Below are 16,259 nucleotides of genomic sequence, written 5' to 3'. Positions count from 1 at the left end.
AGCGACCCAGTCCGAGAAACTCTTCATGCTCTGATTCAAGCAGCCCCCCGTTAGACTATTCATAGGAGAAACGCATTACATTGAAGTCAACTTTGATACACCACAGGAGGTCCCACCTCTATCTAATAAAAGAAAGCTCAGTCCACAGCTAATCTCTCAGGCTAGAAGAAAAGGGGTCGTAAACAACAGAGAAAACCCATTGAAAGCAGAGACGCGGCCTTGAAGAACAACTAGCACAAAGAACGATCCAGAGAAACAGTTCGCTATTTTCCAGACCTCTGTACCAAGCCACAATAATTCCTCCCACAGAACCAGAAGCGTCTAAAGCAACCCAATCTTTGTTCTGGATTTCACAAGTAGAATTCAACATGCCTCTATCCACTGTCCGAAGCTTCGTTTCCTACAAAGCTATAACATATGCCTTCGATTTCTTACACATTTTCCTCACCCAAGCCCTCTTTAATTAGTAGCCCAATCCACTAACATTCCAGGAGAGAATTAACATTAATCACTTGCTCTGCCCACTCGAGCCCTCTTGCCACCACTTGAATTGCTTGACGAATCATAATTGATCGAACATTTTGAACTAAGAAGCTCTCTCCAACCCCCGGGAGACTTTTTGACCTTCAATAGTTGATCTTCATGAAGCCTTTGAGCTCATTTTCCCTTGACAAATTGGAGAGAATCATAAACATCTTCCTCTTGGACCATCGAATTTAAGTCTTAGATAGATTGTGATTTCTAGTAAGATCAGCTTGACCAACAAAGCCCTCTGGTATCTTCACCTGAGAAACGACATCGACTTCATTTCCAACTTTCGTGGCACACAGTGGAGGGAAAATCAAGGCTTTCTCCAAAATGCAGGCCTCCCGAAGTTTACAGCTTCCAAAGAGAGCAACTATTTGTTAAGCTCCTCTAGCAGATCATCAAGAATCAACTCACCATCTGATAACATTTGGCCATCCAAAGTTGTTCCCCACAGATAGCTTCCTCGATTTGACTTGCATTCGTTGCAGCGATTTTTATTTTTAGCGATGAACAAAATTTTATCAAGAGAAAGGCCAAAGCTAGAATATATAAAATAGAAAGAAACTATACATCCACCTAAGAGCTTCTATAACTCAGCCCAATTGGCCGGAACTGAACTATGGCTTTCACAACCACTACCCATTCTATTACATGAAATTTCGCTGCGTTAAACACATCCTCAACCCGGTCGAGCGATTTCTGAAAGTTCTGTTATTCCTTTCCATCCATAGGAACCATAAACCTGCCAGCAAAGCAAGTCGCCACACCTTTGTGCCACATAAAGAAGAACTCACTAATGGAGCTTGGCGAAACCCACATTATTCCAAAAGGGTTAAAAGAACTTATGCCACACCTATCTTGCAAAGCCCCAATGAATGAATAGGTGATCCACCAATTCCTCATCCTGAAAGCACATCATGCAAACATTCAGGAGAATCATATTCCTCTTCCTAAGATTGTCAACTGTCAGAACCTTGTTGCACCCTACTAGCCAAGCAAAAGCCACCACCTTTGAGGGCGCACCATAACGCCAAGCTAAAACAGATGGACTTATCCAGCTAGTTGTATCACCTCCCTCTAAAAACATGTAAAAGGATCTAACCGAAAATCTTCCAAATCTATCTTTTAGCCACACAAACGAGTCCGACTCTGAAAGCACCGGCCTCACCTTATCGTTGCAGCGATTTTTAGGCACACTTTGTTGGTAAAAGCATTGAACTCTGGTCAAAAGCTGCTACAAAGAGCTCTCTCCCCTTCGGATTCCTTCGAAACATCACGAACCATTTGTCTGCTATGAATATAAGGGGGTAAGGGTCCCATGTGTGAACATCATCCACACACGTCTAGAAAGATGCTTCAAGCACACATGGTGGAGAACACATAAGTGCAAGAGAGTAATGGGCCCATCGCCAAATGTCACCATCAGATTGTTTTCTCCATTGAGATCTCGGCTAGTGTTCTGCCATGCATCGAGCTTTACCAAGATTTAATCTCCAACATTAATTAAAATTTTGAATTTAGAGGCTAGAAGCAGCTCCAAACCAACTCAACAACGACATCAACCTCTCTTCACGCCACATCACCCAAGGTGCCTCCCAAGCCTATTCGATGCTAACAGCATTAGGGTCCGAACATGCTAACACCACCCAGTTTGGGGCTGGAGGAGAAATTGTTTCCTTCACCATATAGCATCGAACAATTCAAGGAAAAATATCATTCGTTCACTCCACTAACCCCCAATCCACCAATAAGGATTGCACACACTTCTGAAGAAATACTTGATGGGGTTTTGGAGCACAGAAATTTTACTCCGTCATCACACACCACACCGCAACGATTCCTCGCCGGAGCTCCTCTGTCCTCTCTCTTTCACCAAACTTCCCCCACTTCTGCAGGATCCCCTAAGAATCCTCTCTCTAAACCCTTAAGTCCAAATCCTCTTCCCCAACTATCACCTTGATGGAATCAGGGTCAGCGATGCGTCATTTTGTCTTCACACACAGATAGGCTATACAGAGCTCTTCTCAATCTTCCACCTTCGGATTAATTGCTACCAACTCACCCGAACAGAAACCAAACACTAGAAATATTTCACCAAAACATGATTCCATAGGAATCCCCTGTACCAGAAAACCAGACTTCCTCCCTCACAAAGTGCGTCTTTTCCAGCCACCTCTTCCAATCTTTTTACAGGTCCTTCATCGAGCATGGTTCCCACCGGCAGAGCTTTGTCTAAACTCGCCTTGGATTTAAAATGGATCCATACTTAGTTTGCTTCAATAGGGTTCAAGGTAAATTCCGACTCTAATATATTGCAGCAATCCTCAACCTAATACTGAATCTGAGATAAGGAAGCGTCATTAGTCAATTTTGCAGCCAACGACCATTCCAGAGTATACATGGCCTTTTCATTCACCTCTGATTTGACTCTGACATGAACCGCCCACCCTTCGCCGGATTCTTTTGTCCAAATCCATTTCATTTCCTTTACCTCTTCTTTCTCCTATAATGGCTTTTTATGATTGTCTTTCTCCGTGGAATCTGCGGCTAGTTATTTCTCTCCTTCTACGAAATCTGACTTTGCTGCTTCCCCAATATTACGTTTATAAAGGAGATAGAGCTTCCTCCCTTTACAATGAAAGTTTCACTTATGGTTTAATCCGATACACCCTCCCTACTACTTGCTCACTTGCCCTCCTTTTTGCTCTCCCCTTCTCTTTTCTTTACATCAAGACCAAATCGAGAACTTTGAACCCGGAGTTTCTTACCCTCGAAACTCTCTCCATGAAGTCATTTGACTGCCCTCTTCACCTCTTCTTCCAAGCTCATTCGGACGAATGCAAAACCATGATAACAAGAGGTATTTCAATCACATGGGATGTCGCTTCCATGACATTTCTGACCCTGCCGAAAACTCTATAAAAGTTTATTAGAAGCCAACCTTCAAGAAATCCATCCACAAACAACGTTGGAAGCTCTAGAAGTTCCTTTATCGTCACTCCTCTCCTCAAAGCATCAAGCTTTTTCTGGCACACCTATGTCCAGCCTCCCGTCTCCCCCTTTTCTCTCTCTTCATCCCCTATCCTGCACTCATATTCATCCCCTTTTTTCTCCCCCTTTTGGTCCCCTGGACCTGATCCTCGCCCCCCTTCCCTCTCTGATCTGGGAACCCTCGAGCATCCTTCCCCTCGTCCCCCAATTTTGTCTTTCCCTCAATCCCTTTCTTCACGTCACACAATTCCTAGCAACTCCTTAACAAATGTAAATTTCCATACCAAAAATTAGATCGATCCAAAACACAAAGTCGACATGGCGTGGCTTGCATGAGTTTTGGATCTAGCTATTTTCGAAGTTCCCCTTCATCCAAGTGAGGCACACATGATGAATGACTGGGTTGGCTAGCATATGCACACAATGATGGGCCCCACACACAATGTTTTAAATATCAACGATATCAGCCGATACCTCCCACGATATATCTTGTATCCCACCTGTGCAATACGAAACATACAAGTAGTGCCAATACATTCCATGTGCAGTCTAGACCATTTGGGGTCAGCTTGCAAAAGCTCCACCTCTCTTTTGACCATTGCGGAAGGCCTATTGTTGAAATTAACTGAACCTTTCATATGAATGAATAGCCCTTGAATGCTTCTTTTGAATAAATGAAAATTTGTGATTTGTGAGACACCCACATGCACCTTTTCATGCTCTATACGCACCAACCTAATAGGTACATTGGACATCTAATGTGTCTTATTTATTTATTTATTGTTTCTGGCATAGTGCACATCCTCGTCTCTTTCCCTTTCATAAAGATTTATCAGTTATTCATCCAAAAGGAGGGGGGGGGGGGGGGGGGAGGTTGGAAAGGAATTGATTCCTGGGGTGTTACCAACGGAACCTAGCATTTTTAAATACACCCAAAACATGAAATAACCCAAGAAAAATATGTGTAATCAGTTGGCAGTCTATTGAATTGAAACAGCTATTGTTCACCATCAACTCACGCCCAATTTCCCTTTTAGAATCCAGTTTATGACAGACATCTTAGAGGCACACACAATCACATGTATTCTTCTTCAAAATCAACTAGTAAAGTATCAAAATCATTAGATAGTAAGCCTAGAAAAACGAAACCCTTTCTTTTTTCCTTTTTTCTTTTATATTTGGTTCGTTTTTTTTCTTTCTCTTCTTTTCTTTTTCATTTTCTTTTTTTTTTTTTTTTTTGAGAGAGAGAGAGAGGTAAATGAAACCCATTCTAAATCATCATGAAAAAAGATTCCTATGCAAATTACTCATGAAGCTAGTTGCAGTTGAGTTTCTGAAACTTCTGCATCATGAACACAGATAGAAAGAACTACCTAACACATTCAAAGGAAAGAGACACCAAAAAAAAATGCCTTACAAGAAAAGAAAAAAAATTGCCAGTTGAACAAATTGTGAATCGACACTACAACACCCACTTCAAGCAGAACATTAGGCAAAACCAAGCAGTTGAGCTGAGAAATGTGAATTCCCATATTTATACATATGTAAGAAAAACTACATCTTCTCATGTTTGAAATAGCAAGAAATAACATTGATATGGAACAAATGACAGCCAACGAAAGCACATCATCATTGTTATAAACTAAGCCTTATCACAACTAATTGGGGTTGGCTACATGAATCTTTTCGGCCATTCCACTCTACTAAGTGCCATAACTTCAATTAGAATGCCCAAATGTGGTCTTATAAGGCTCCTCACAAAGCAGCAGCTTTAGCTTGGCTTGTGGGAAGAAAGAAGGTGCTAACGGTTGATAATCTTCGAGAAAGGGATGGTGATAACAAATACATGTTTAATGTTTATGCAAGATGAAGAGTCAGTGAACCATATTTTTATTCATTGCCCTTTCACTAGAGAAGTATGGGAAAAAAAAATTTGCAGAATTTGGAATATTCTGGGTAATGCCAGAATCCATAGAAAACTTCTTCTGGGTATGGGATGGGGGAGGAACTGGTAAAGGAAAGCACGATGGAAGATGTTGTTGCTAGTTGGAATTTGGGCCATATGGGAGGAAAGGAGCAGTAGATGTTTTCGGAATAGTAGTAGTTAGGCAAACGAGGTTTTCAAAAAGGTGAAAGCAAATGTAAAGGAATGGGAGTCTGCCTTAAAGTAGTGGGGCAGCTCAATTTTGTTTAGGTTTTTTTTTCCTTTTTTCTTTTTTTTATATTTATATTCTTTTGGCTTCGCCTAGCAATAATACATTATCGCCTTTCAAAAATTAAATTCAGTTAGAACGAAAGCACCTGAAACAAATAATGAGTTATAAGAGAAAAGGTTTGGGACCTGGGATTATGGCAATGGAGGTAATTTCCACTAACCCAACTGGCTTCTGGGAACATACGTTTTAATAACCCACCAGCAGTTTTCTTCCCACTTTCAGGAAGAGTGGCAGCCACAAAAATGTACTGCTTACTCCGCACATAGATTTTCCTAACCCTCCTCCAGTCTTTCCCTCTGTAGGGGCCTGCTTTAATCTCTTCATTCTCCTCTGTTCTGACATCTCCAAGGTCAACACCACCCTCATTCTCATCCTCCTCTTCAGAGTAGCTGACAGCCTGCAGCTCTTCATCATCTTCTGGCTCAAAATCCACCACAGTATCCACATCTAATTTAGTTGAATTCTCAAGTGCAGAGTCTTGCATTCTAGAAAGCAGCTTCTCATCAAAACGTAGCATGTTTATTATACGAATAACTTGATTCTGAAAGCTTCCACAGAGCAGCATATCTGCTTCGTCAAACACCTGCCAATTATGCAATTAAAAAAAAAAAAAGTTCCGGATTCGCAGAAGCAAAAATTAATAACAATAATAGGTTATTATTATTCATTAAAAGAAAGTATTCAACATAAATAATTGGGTATTGCAGCAACAGAACAGTGAAAGTATTTGGGGTCTGTATAGTTTGTTTGGTGGTTTCAGCTGCCTTTTCTTAATAAAGTTTCTTATCGTAAGTATTTGGGGTCAGAATCAACATACTGGATATTTTAAATAACTGTCATCAGCGGAACATCATCATGATTGCCAAATTTCTATTTTATAAACACTTGATAAATTATTTGTTAAGTCAATGTGATGCAGCACAATCCAATCATCCAATGGGAAACCACAAGTGGTCCACGGCTGATTGATTGGGATCAGGCTCGTCCAAGGTCCTGGTTAGAAATCCAACCATCCAAGTTGAAGAACTGGACCATCCAGACATCTAGATTGAAGATTTGGAACATATGATGGATTCAAATTCAGCTGAGGGAAGATGAGCCAGGTTTGGCTGAGGGAAAAAAGGACTTATCAACTGTCATCATTAGTGCTCTAAGCCATATAGGCCATGTAGGGACCCTGATCGGCGTGAGAAAGGGTTTTCATTCGTCATTATGATTATGGAAAGAGAAGTTGGATATTATGGAAGGGTATGCCTGAATGAGGAGAAGGTATTGGATCTGACGGTTAGGCTAAAAATAGCAAGAGATTGGACAAACTGGCCTGGGATGAAACTTGCCTGTAACCCAGGGTTATGGAAATCCTTTTAACCCCAAGCTTTGTGGGGGCCACCATGATGTTTGTGTTATATCCACTCCTTCCTGTTTTGCCATCTCACTTTAGGACATGAGCCCAAAGATGAAGGAGAACCAAACTCAAGTGGGCCACGCCATAGGAACCAGTGGAGATGGAAACGCCTACCACTGAAACCTTCCTGGGCCCACTGTGACGTTTAAATGCCATCCAACATGATCATAAGGTGACTCTGGATGAAGGGAAACTGCAAATATCGGCCTGAACTTTTGTGGTCCCCAGGAAGGTTTCAACGGTGGGCATTCAATCGCCACTGTATCATGTGGTGTGGCCCATTTGAGCTTTGGATCTCCCGCATGTTTGTGCCCGTGCGTGGACATTGGGGGGGAGGGGGGCTGAAATGATCACGTGCAATTGTCACCACCAGAGACTTTGGTGGGCTCAAGCATTGTGGAGCCCACATGACGTCTGCGTGAAATCAGGCCGATCCAAAACTCATGTAGGCCATAACATGAGAACAGTTGTTAGGGACACCCACTATTGATTACACTGGGCCAGCTGAGTTTCCGAATGGACTGATATTTCACTTGTCCCTTCTCCATCTGGGGTGGATGCTTCAGAAAGAGGAAGTGAGGTCATCTACAACTAGAGCTGGGCATCGGTCCTAGTCGGATCGGATTAGGTTCAACTCGACCTGATCCGAAATTCTACTGGCTTGACCCGAATCCGATTCGATCCGTGGCCGGATCTGGGTCACATGATTCGGACAGATCCGATGCATGGTTTTCGTGACTCGAACAGTGTCCAACTCGGTTAGGAAAACCGAGTCGGATCGGGTTGAGTAGAATTCGGATATATAAATTTAATTAAATTGTTTCATGTGGTGTGGTCTACTTTAACCTTTAATATACCTACGTTTTATACTCAATGGTTAAAATAATATGTAAAAAATTGATAAACGGCTTAGATAAAACATACACATCAAGGTGGGCCCTACATGGGTATGAAAGAACTTTCAATCTAACGTACCGAGCAACAAGCGTTTTTATTAAATCTTACGTGCAGTGCACGAAAATCAAAGATTCAAAGTACTTGCCTTTTACGCAAGCGGAGCTGTACTAGGTAATTTCTTAAGCCAAGTGAGTAAGGCCTGTACATCTAATCATAGGGTATGAGTTATATCAAAACCGTTTATCCATTTTCCAACCTCATCTTAAGGCTTGAGACAAAAAATAAGACAGATCTAACTATCGAGTGGACCACACGAATGATTTAACAGTGAAAATTATTCTCTGCTGCTATTTGTGGTGTGGGCCACATGATCTTTGGATATTATTTATTTTTTTCATAATATTCTATAATTATCTCTAAAAGTATATGAACGGTGTAGATATTATAAATACATCACTGTGGGGGCAATAACTTTGATCTCCTTTGAACCGTCTGTACAGCACGGCGCTCAAGGAGCGCCTCCTCGCCAGAAGTATTACAGCTGTACGCTGGAAACGGACTGGCTACTCCCCTGGCTACCGGACGTCCGTAATCTGTGGGCCCCACCATGATGTATGTATTTCATCCATGCCCTCCATCTATTTTTATAGATCATTTTAAGTCATTAGAAAAAAAAAAAAAAAGGTATATTAAAATCTCAAGTGGACCACGTTATAGAAAACAGTGTTGAATAAATTTTGACCATTAAAAACGTTATGTAGGCCATAAAAGTTTTCGATCAAGCTGATATTTATTTTTTCCCTTCATCTGGGTCCTCATGACTTAGATCAACATATTTTATACAATCTATATGTTTTATCCACATCATCCATCTATTTTTAGGAAAATTAGGGTAAAAAATAAAAAATATATTTTATACTATCCGCTCGCCTATCGGTTCGGGTCTGTTCAGTGCAGTCCGGGTCCCATCGGTTCGGGTATACGGGTCGAGTCGGTCCGAACAGAGGTCTATCCGGACCCGAGCCGAAAAAAATCGGATCTGGAAACCACAACCCGATCAAGCCCGATCTTGGCCGTCGGTTCTGTTCAGAACGGGCCGGATCGGGTCGGATCCGCCGGATTGGGTCACAAATGCACACCTCTATCTACAACGCGATGCCATGCAAGGTATGCCAATCCGATGCATAAGCCTTCATTATCACTGATGTCAATGCCGGAGAAAGGCAAAAAATAGCGATCGATCAACACCAGCTATAAACTCAGGGACGAGTTCTTTTCAATCTAATGGAATTGATACAGCAGAACCTGATCATCCAATAGGAGAGTGGTCCCTTGATCATCCAATCAAGGGTCCTGATTAAAAATCCAACCATCTGGGTTTAAGATCTAGACCTCCCAACATCCACATTATATTCCAACCCTCCAGATTGACGATCTAGACATCCAATCCAGATTGAATATTTTGATCATATAAGGATCCAGATTCAGCTAATGAAACACCCACATCAACAGTCCTTGATAGTATTCCAGGCCATATCAATGGTCTGTTGGACCTATGGAGTCCATAGAGTCAATCTGATGGCTGAAATAGCAATACTTGGGCTATGAGATCCATTTGTCTGATTAGATGATGTTTTAGGTCGCGTACATATAATCTGTGTGCTATTTTAGATGTTGTAGACAACCACACAGCATAGACAACCATACAGCTGCATACAATCTATCTTTTATGGTTTGTATATACAACCGTAATGCATATTGGCAGGAACAAGTTCATACAGTATATCAAGGCCATATAGTTGAGAGGGCAGTTGCAATTGGATTGGATCCTCTTGTAGCAGAATTTTTTTTTAGCTCATTTATTTCAGAAAGGATTAAAGGAATAGGCCACTATATGTGGACTAATAGGAGTTTATTCTTGGCTTTTGTATTAATTAAGGCATTGTGTAGAAGGGCTACTAAATATAGCCATGCTGCTGGGATGGAGAGACAATGATGTGTTGATGATTATTTTATTTAATTAAGTCTTTTTTTCTAGATTAGTTTATTTTGTTTTCTGGGATGGGATTCAAAACTTTACTGAAGTGATGCCTGAGTCCCTTCAATATGATGCCACTGAGTTTGCATGGAGCGATTCGAGATGCTCTTCTTGGTTGCTCTCAATATCTATTTGCTGATTTTGGTGTGATTGAAGATTTATTGCCACCTCTATAGTTGGAGTTGATCGGCAGCAGGGTTTCATACTCAAATCTCATGTTTCTAGCTTGATTTTCTTCTCTAGAGTTGCATCACAAGGTGGAAAGAAATATAAACCACAAGACCAATGAAACCAGAGTTCTAAACCAAAGTGGGTGGCAAGAGAAGCAATTACCACGTATTTCACATCACGTAAAAATTTGGAACGTCGCCGCTTTTCTGGGTCAAGAGCAAAAAGACAATTCAAAAGAGCAGCTGGTGTTGAGACAAGAATGTCAGGTCGAGAGACCGGCCACCCCTGAAGTGAAAGTTTCAAATTGTAAGAACTAGATAATCATGAAAGGGGAAAGTTGAAACAAATCTTTTTATATGAAAGTTCATGCAACCAATTACATGATAGAGAATTATTTGATCCTCTGCACAAGCATGTGCATAGCATATCACCCTTAAGCTTCTAATTTGTACAAGCAGGGTGCATGATTAGGAGATCCAGACCGTTAATATGATAGACCCCACAGTGAATAGACCATACCAATACAATCCTAACTCCTATGCCTCCTATCAGTAGCCAGCAAGTATACAGATTATGAAAAAATTAAAGAAACAACCCACATTCAAAGAAAAAAAGACCAAATTTTGGATGGCTGGGTTTCCAATTTGGGATATTTTAGGACAAGGTCTATCCACTGTGAGGCCCATGAGATCAAATATTATGGATCATCAAACCACAGTCCCTATCTGTACAACAACAAACTCAAGGCTCAAGGATAGCATACATATCATGGGCCAAGCATCATGTAAATCTTCTCAAATGACAAAGCTTTGCCTCATTTGGAAATTACAGCTCAAGGAATACATTCTTCCAATATTTACTGATTCCTCCAGTAGCATATGACTGATGAGATGCAAAATCCACAGAGCAAAAACACTTACATGTCGCCCACAAACAGCATAGATTCTCAGAAGCGGTTCACCATGACTGTTGCAGAGACAGTTGGCCATACGAACCACTTGCTCGCATAACATCACGTTCGGGCAAAGCACAAGGGATAGTCTGTGGGGCTGAGGATTTGCTTGATTATCATCCACACTGCCAGAAGGATTAGATGGGGCACATAATTTTTCAAATAACGGAACCAGGTATCCATGTGTTTTCCCACTGCCAGTCTCCGCTGCAATTACCACATCATTGCCCGAAAGTATGTACGGTATGCACGCAGCCTGCCAAGCAAACACAAAGTCAACTGAATAAGCCAAAACGACTAATATGCAATCTCTGGTGCAGTAAGAAGAGTCCAAAATTATCGCAAGAGAACCAATCATGTGAAGACAATGATCTTGGTCATAGTTCTTCTCACCAAATCCTCATGCAAATTTTTTTGTGGGACCCACCTGCAATCACAGTGGAGCACCAGTTGGAGGGGCACACTAAAGTAGACATGACCCATAATCATAGTCGTAGTATGATCGCAACCATCCAAAGAAAGGCTTGCAATATGGATGGTTTGATGATCTTTAGTATCATCATCCATTTTACAGGTCGCTAAGTGAATTATTGTGATCATCCAATCAGAGGGTCATATATAACCCATAGACCTACCATCAGTTGTTGGTTATGTGCGCCCACTGAGGCTGCAGAGAGGAATTTGCACCAGGAATACAGTTGAAGAATTCTTAGGATCGTTGCTCCTGATAATGATAACAACATCATTTTACTAAAAAGAAGGATGTAATGTCTGACCCAAGATACATTATGCAAACAGAGAGTAAAGAATTGTAAGGCATTTTACAGACTGACAACAAGACCAAAGGCTCCTGATAATGATAACAACATCATTTTACTAAAAAGAAGGATGTAATGTCTGACCCAAGATACATTATGCAAACAGAGAGTAAAGAATTGTAAGGCATTTTACAGACTGACAACAAGACCAAAGAATCTAAAATCCCGATATGTTCAGCGGCATCTTACATCAGGACAAGGATAATAAAGATAGGAGGCTGACTCTGAACCATTGCACAACCAACCAAGCATGGTTTAAGTTCCCTCTGTACCATCCATCTGGTGGGCCTTACTGCGGATGACCCATGGTCTCAAATAAAAACACAGAACACGCAATCCAATATCTTGGTTTCTGGAATTATGGACAGTGAATATCAAAAAGCATTAACAGTCATATTCAGAAGGGAAAAACATAATTATCGAATACCAGAGTGGGCCACTGATGGTAGGACAAAACAAGTTGGACAGTCCAGATTCAATAATCAGATACTTATGTTTACCATCGAGCATAGGAATCATAACTGGATTATTATGCAATGAAAAGAGAAGCTCATCATAGAGATAAAATGGCTCGATTGAGGACTCCTCCTGCAGCAACACCCATCTATAATGAGGACCCACATGGATAACTGAATGTGGGCCATGTGTGTAACCAATGCTGACCAGACTGTGTGCATTCCCTCTATATGGAAAGAAGGAAAATGAATTGTTTGCCTCTGTAGAGTAAAAATTCTTCAATTGGCTATTTAAGAAAGCTATTTTTCTTGATGGGACAATGGGCCCCACAACCCCTACAGAACAGTGATATGTAATGTACGTGAAATTTGAATTGCCCAAATGGCTGTACACCTTGTAAATGAATTGTTGTACCCTATTTCTGTCCGTTCCCACGAGAGCCAATCAGAGAGGGACACGTGTAATTTTACGAGAGTGGCGTGGTGTATTTGAGATCTGCAGAGATACCCGAAGAGGATTTTGCGGTGATACAGTTGTCGTATATCGAGTGATGCCACGTCATCCACAAAGCAAGGGTGGCCGAGCGGAACGTGGTCAAGTCGATAAGGAAGCTTGGAGTGGTTATAGGACAGGTGACTCTAGAAGGTCAGTAATGCTTAAACGGTTGTGGCAATCATCAAAACATGGGAAGCATCCAGATAGTTGTTTCACGACTATAAATAGTAAGAAATTCAACAGAAAAAGGGGTCTCATACCAACCAAACCAAATCAAATCTATCTTTCAATTACTTTATGCTCCTTAGCATTATCTATCATTTACATTCCTTAGTATAATCCGTAGCAGTAACTAAGTACTTATTAACTTTAGTTGTAATTCGGGTCTATGCTCATACGCTAGATTCAGTTCGAGTATCAAGAAAATTCTCCATCCAAAAAGGCGTTCTGCAGTTGTTGTTCATGGCCAACCATAAGAATTTCCTTTTTGTTTTATCTATATTGGGGGGGGAGTCCTTTCGTACGGAAGGCAAAAGGTGTAACCCATTTTCAGATGACGAACCCCACCCTCCAATAATCGCTTAATCATCTTAAACAACGTTGTACAAGTGGTTGAATAGGCGACCGATCTTATTCGATATCTGTCACATACGGTCGATTTCAACATATCGATCTATCTTGGCGCTTAGGGTCGTAGTTGTTCGGTTTGAATTGAGCCGTGCATTCAATTCTAGCATGCCCACACAAACCATATGACCAAAATTGAAACCGAAAAAAGGGGCAACACATTTTGGCAAGCCCGATGGGAGTCTTGTCTCTAGTTTACTTACCAGTGTGACGTTACAAACTTACCAGTCAAAAATATGAATAGAAGAATCAATCGAATTGTTGGGGTTGAACCCTCGACACCAACTGCACCACTTCCGACCGAGGACATGTCGTTTCAAACAGCTCCCGAATTATTGAATTTAAACACTAATCTGATACTCCGTCCCATCAACCAGGAAGGAGAATCAACCTCTCGGACCGTTTCTCTTGAAGAAATAACGGTCGGACTTCGGGATGTGCAACTGAGTTTTCAGCGTATTCAGGAATATGAAATAGCTTAGGCAGAGTTGGTACACGCCCAAGCCGAGCAATTCCATGTTCAGACTGAGAATGTTAACAAATGGATGGCTAACCAAACCGAGGCCAAGCATCAATTGATGACCATCATTACCGAAAGAACACCTATGACAACGCGATATAATGTCGAACGAAGTTCTGTCGGTAACATGGTTCAGCCGCCATTGATACCTCCCCTGCAACGGAACACACTTCCCGCCATTGATACTTTCCTTGCAACGGAACATACTTCCCGCTCCGCCATTGATACCAAAATAAGGCTCAAGCAATCATAAATGCTCAGTTGCCAAGGAACAAACCGGAATTGCAACGTTTCTTCGGCCAGGTCAATTTTATACGAAGATTTATCTCTAATTATGCAGGAAAAGCTAACGTGTTCTCTCCATTGATAAAACTGAAGTAGGGAGTTGAGTCTAAATGGGAGGCAAAACATCAACTAACTTTCAAAAAGTTTAAAGAGTATTTGATGAAGTCGCCAATGTTAATGTCGTCAGTGTTAATGCCACCAGTCAAAGGTCGCCTGCTCAAGTTGTATGTCACGGCATTGGCAAAGTCAGTTGGAGCATTATTAGCCCAAGATGACAACGATTGAAAAGAGCGTGTAGTCTACTATATAAGTCTGACGCTCCTCGATACTGAGAGATGATACTCTGCAATAGAAAAGTTATACTTATCATTGTACTTTGCGGCCACCAAATTAAGGCATTATTTGTTGGCCGAGAGAATTAATGTAACAGCATTGACTGATTTATTAAAATATATATGTTGAACCGGCCAATTTTGAGCGGACGAATTGGTAAATGGGTTTTGGCTTTGTCGGAGTTTGATATTAGGTATTTACCCCAAAAAAGCAGTAAAGGGTCAGGCTATAGCCAATTTCTTGGCCAACTATCCGTCTAACCTAGAAGGCCAACTTTCCTTGAAGGTGTTAGACTTGTATTCTATATATTTAACACCTGAAAGTTGACCTTCGATGGCTTAAAGACCCATAAAGCTTCGGAAGTTGGGATTATCTTAATTGCACCAAACGGAAACAGGCAAGAATTCGCATTCCAATTAGAATTCGAATGCACCAACAATCAGGCCGAGTACGAGGCTATGATAATTGGTTTAGAATTGCTAATGGAACTAGGTACGCGAAGTGTGACAATGGTGGATGATTCGCAATTGGTGATAAATCAGATGGCGGGATTGTTCAGGTGTACCAGCTCAGCACTATTAACCACACTATGCCTTGGCATCCCAGATGATTAACAGTTTTGATGAGGTGGAATTAATGCACATAACTCGAGATCACAACGTAAACGCCAATGAAATAGCACAAATGGCTGCAGGATTGGACATCCTGAAAGGATCGTCTGAAAGGACGATCACAGTGCAAAGGAGATCCTAACCATTAGTCTTTGAGAGGAAAATAATTATGGAAATATGCCAGGTCGAGATAGAGGAAGATGACTAGAGAGCTCCCCTTATGGGCTATCTTCAAAGCTCGTGGATTAAGGTTGATAGATATCTAAGAACATCGGCCGTCAATTATGTCATGATTGATAATGAATTGTACCGAAAAAGGACCGATGGTGTGTTATTAACGTGCTTAGCTAAAAGAGAAGCCATGCTGGCTATGGGTGAGGTCCATGAAGGGTTGTGTGGAGCTCATTAGGCTAGGAGGAAAAAAAAAAGCTCACGCTTAGGTGTTACGGATATTTCTGGCAAAAAAAGATGGTTGATTGCATTCAGTATGCCAAAGGGTGCGAGGCATACCAAAAAAATAGACCGATACAGCACGTGCACGCGGCCAAGATTCATCCGATTATCAAGCCATGACTGTTTCGAGGATGGGCGATCGATTTGATTGGCCGAATTCATTCACCTTCATCATGCATGGATTCTTTCATCATTATGGCTCCTGATTATTTCACCAATTGGGTGGAAGCAAGACCCATGTAAGGAGTAAGCCACGGGGAGATTATTAAGTTCATTGAAACTCATATCATCCATAGATTTGAAATTCCTAAATCAATCACTATGAATTGAGGTACAGCGTTTTCAACAAAGGAAGTCAAGGCTATGACCAACCAATACAAAATCAAATTTGTGCACTCAATGCCATATTATGAGCAGGAAAATGGTTGTGTCGATGCTAGTAATAAGGTAATAAAGAATATAT

General features: G+C 41.2%; 1 protein-coding gene across 1 annotated transcript in view; it reads right to left on the bottom strand.

Annotated features, from left to right (window-relative positions):
* Positions 1–16,259, bottom strand: part of LOC131255464 (DEAD-box ATP-dependent RNA helicase 22) — a 44,742-nt gene that overhangs the window by 26,134 nt on the left and 2,349 nt on the right. Inside the window, exons 2-4 of the mRNA XM_058256192.1 lie at positions 11,167–11,454; positions 10,409–10,531; positions 5,861–6,318 (exon numbers count right to left, since the gene is read on the bottom strand). Of these exons, the coding sequence (XP_058112175.1) occupies positions 5,861–6,318; positions 10,409–10,531; positions 11,167–11,454 (869 nt within the window). The remainder of the gene's footprint in view (positions 1–5,860; positions 6,319–10,408; positions 10,532–11,166; positions 11,455–16,259) is intronic.

The sequence above is a fragment of the Magnolia sinica genome, chromosome 9 (assembly GCF_029962835.1).
Source record: "Magnolia sinica isolate HGM2019 chromosome 9, MsV1, whole genome shotgun sequence".
Lineage (NCBI taxonomy): Eukaryota > Viridiplantae > Streptophyta > Magnoliopsida > Magnoliales > Magnoliaceae > Magnolia > Magnolia sinica.
The sequence above is the reverse complement of the archived record's forward strand: the minus strand, read 5'-3'. Positions and strand labels throughout refer to the sequence as shown.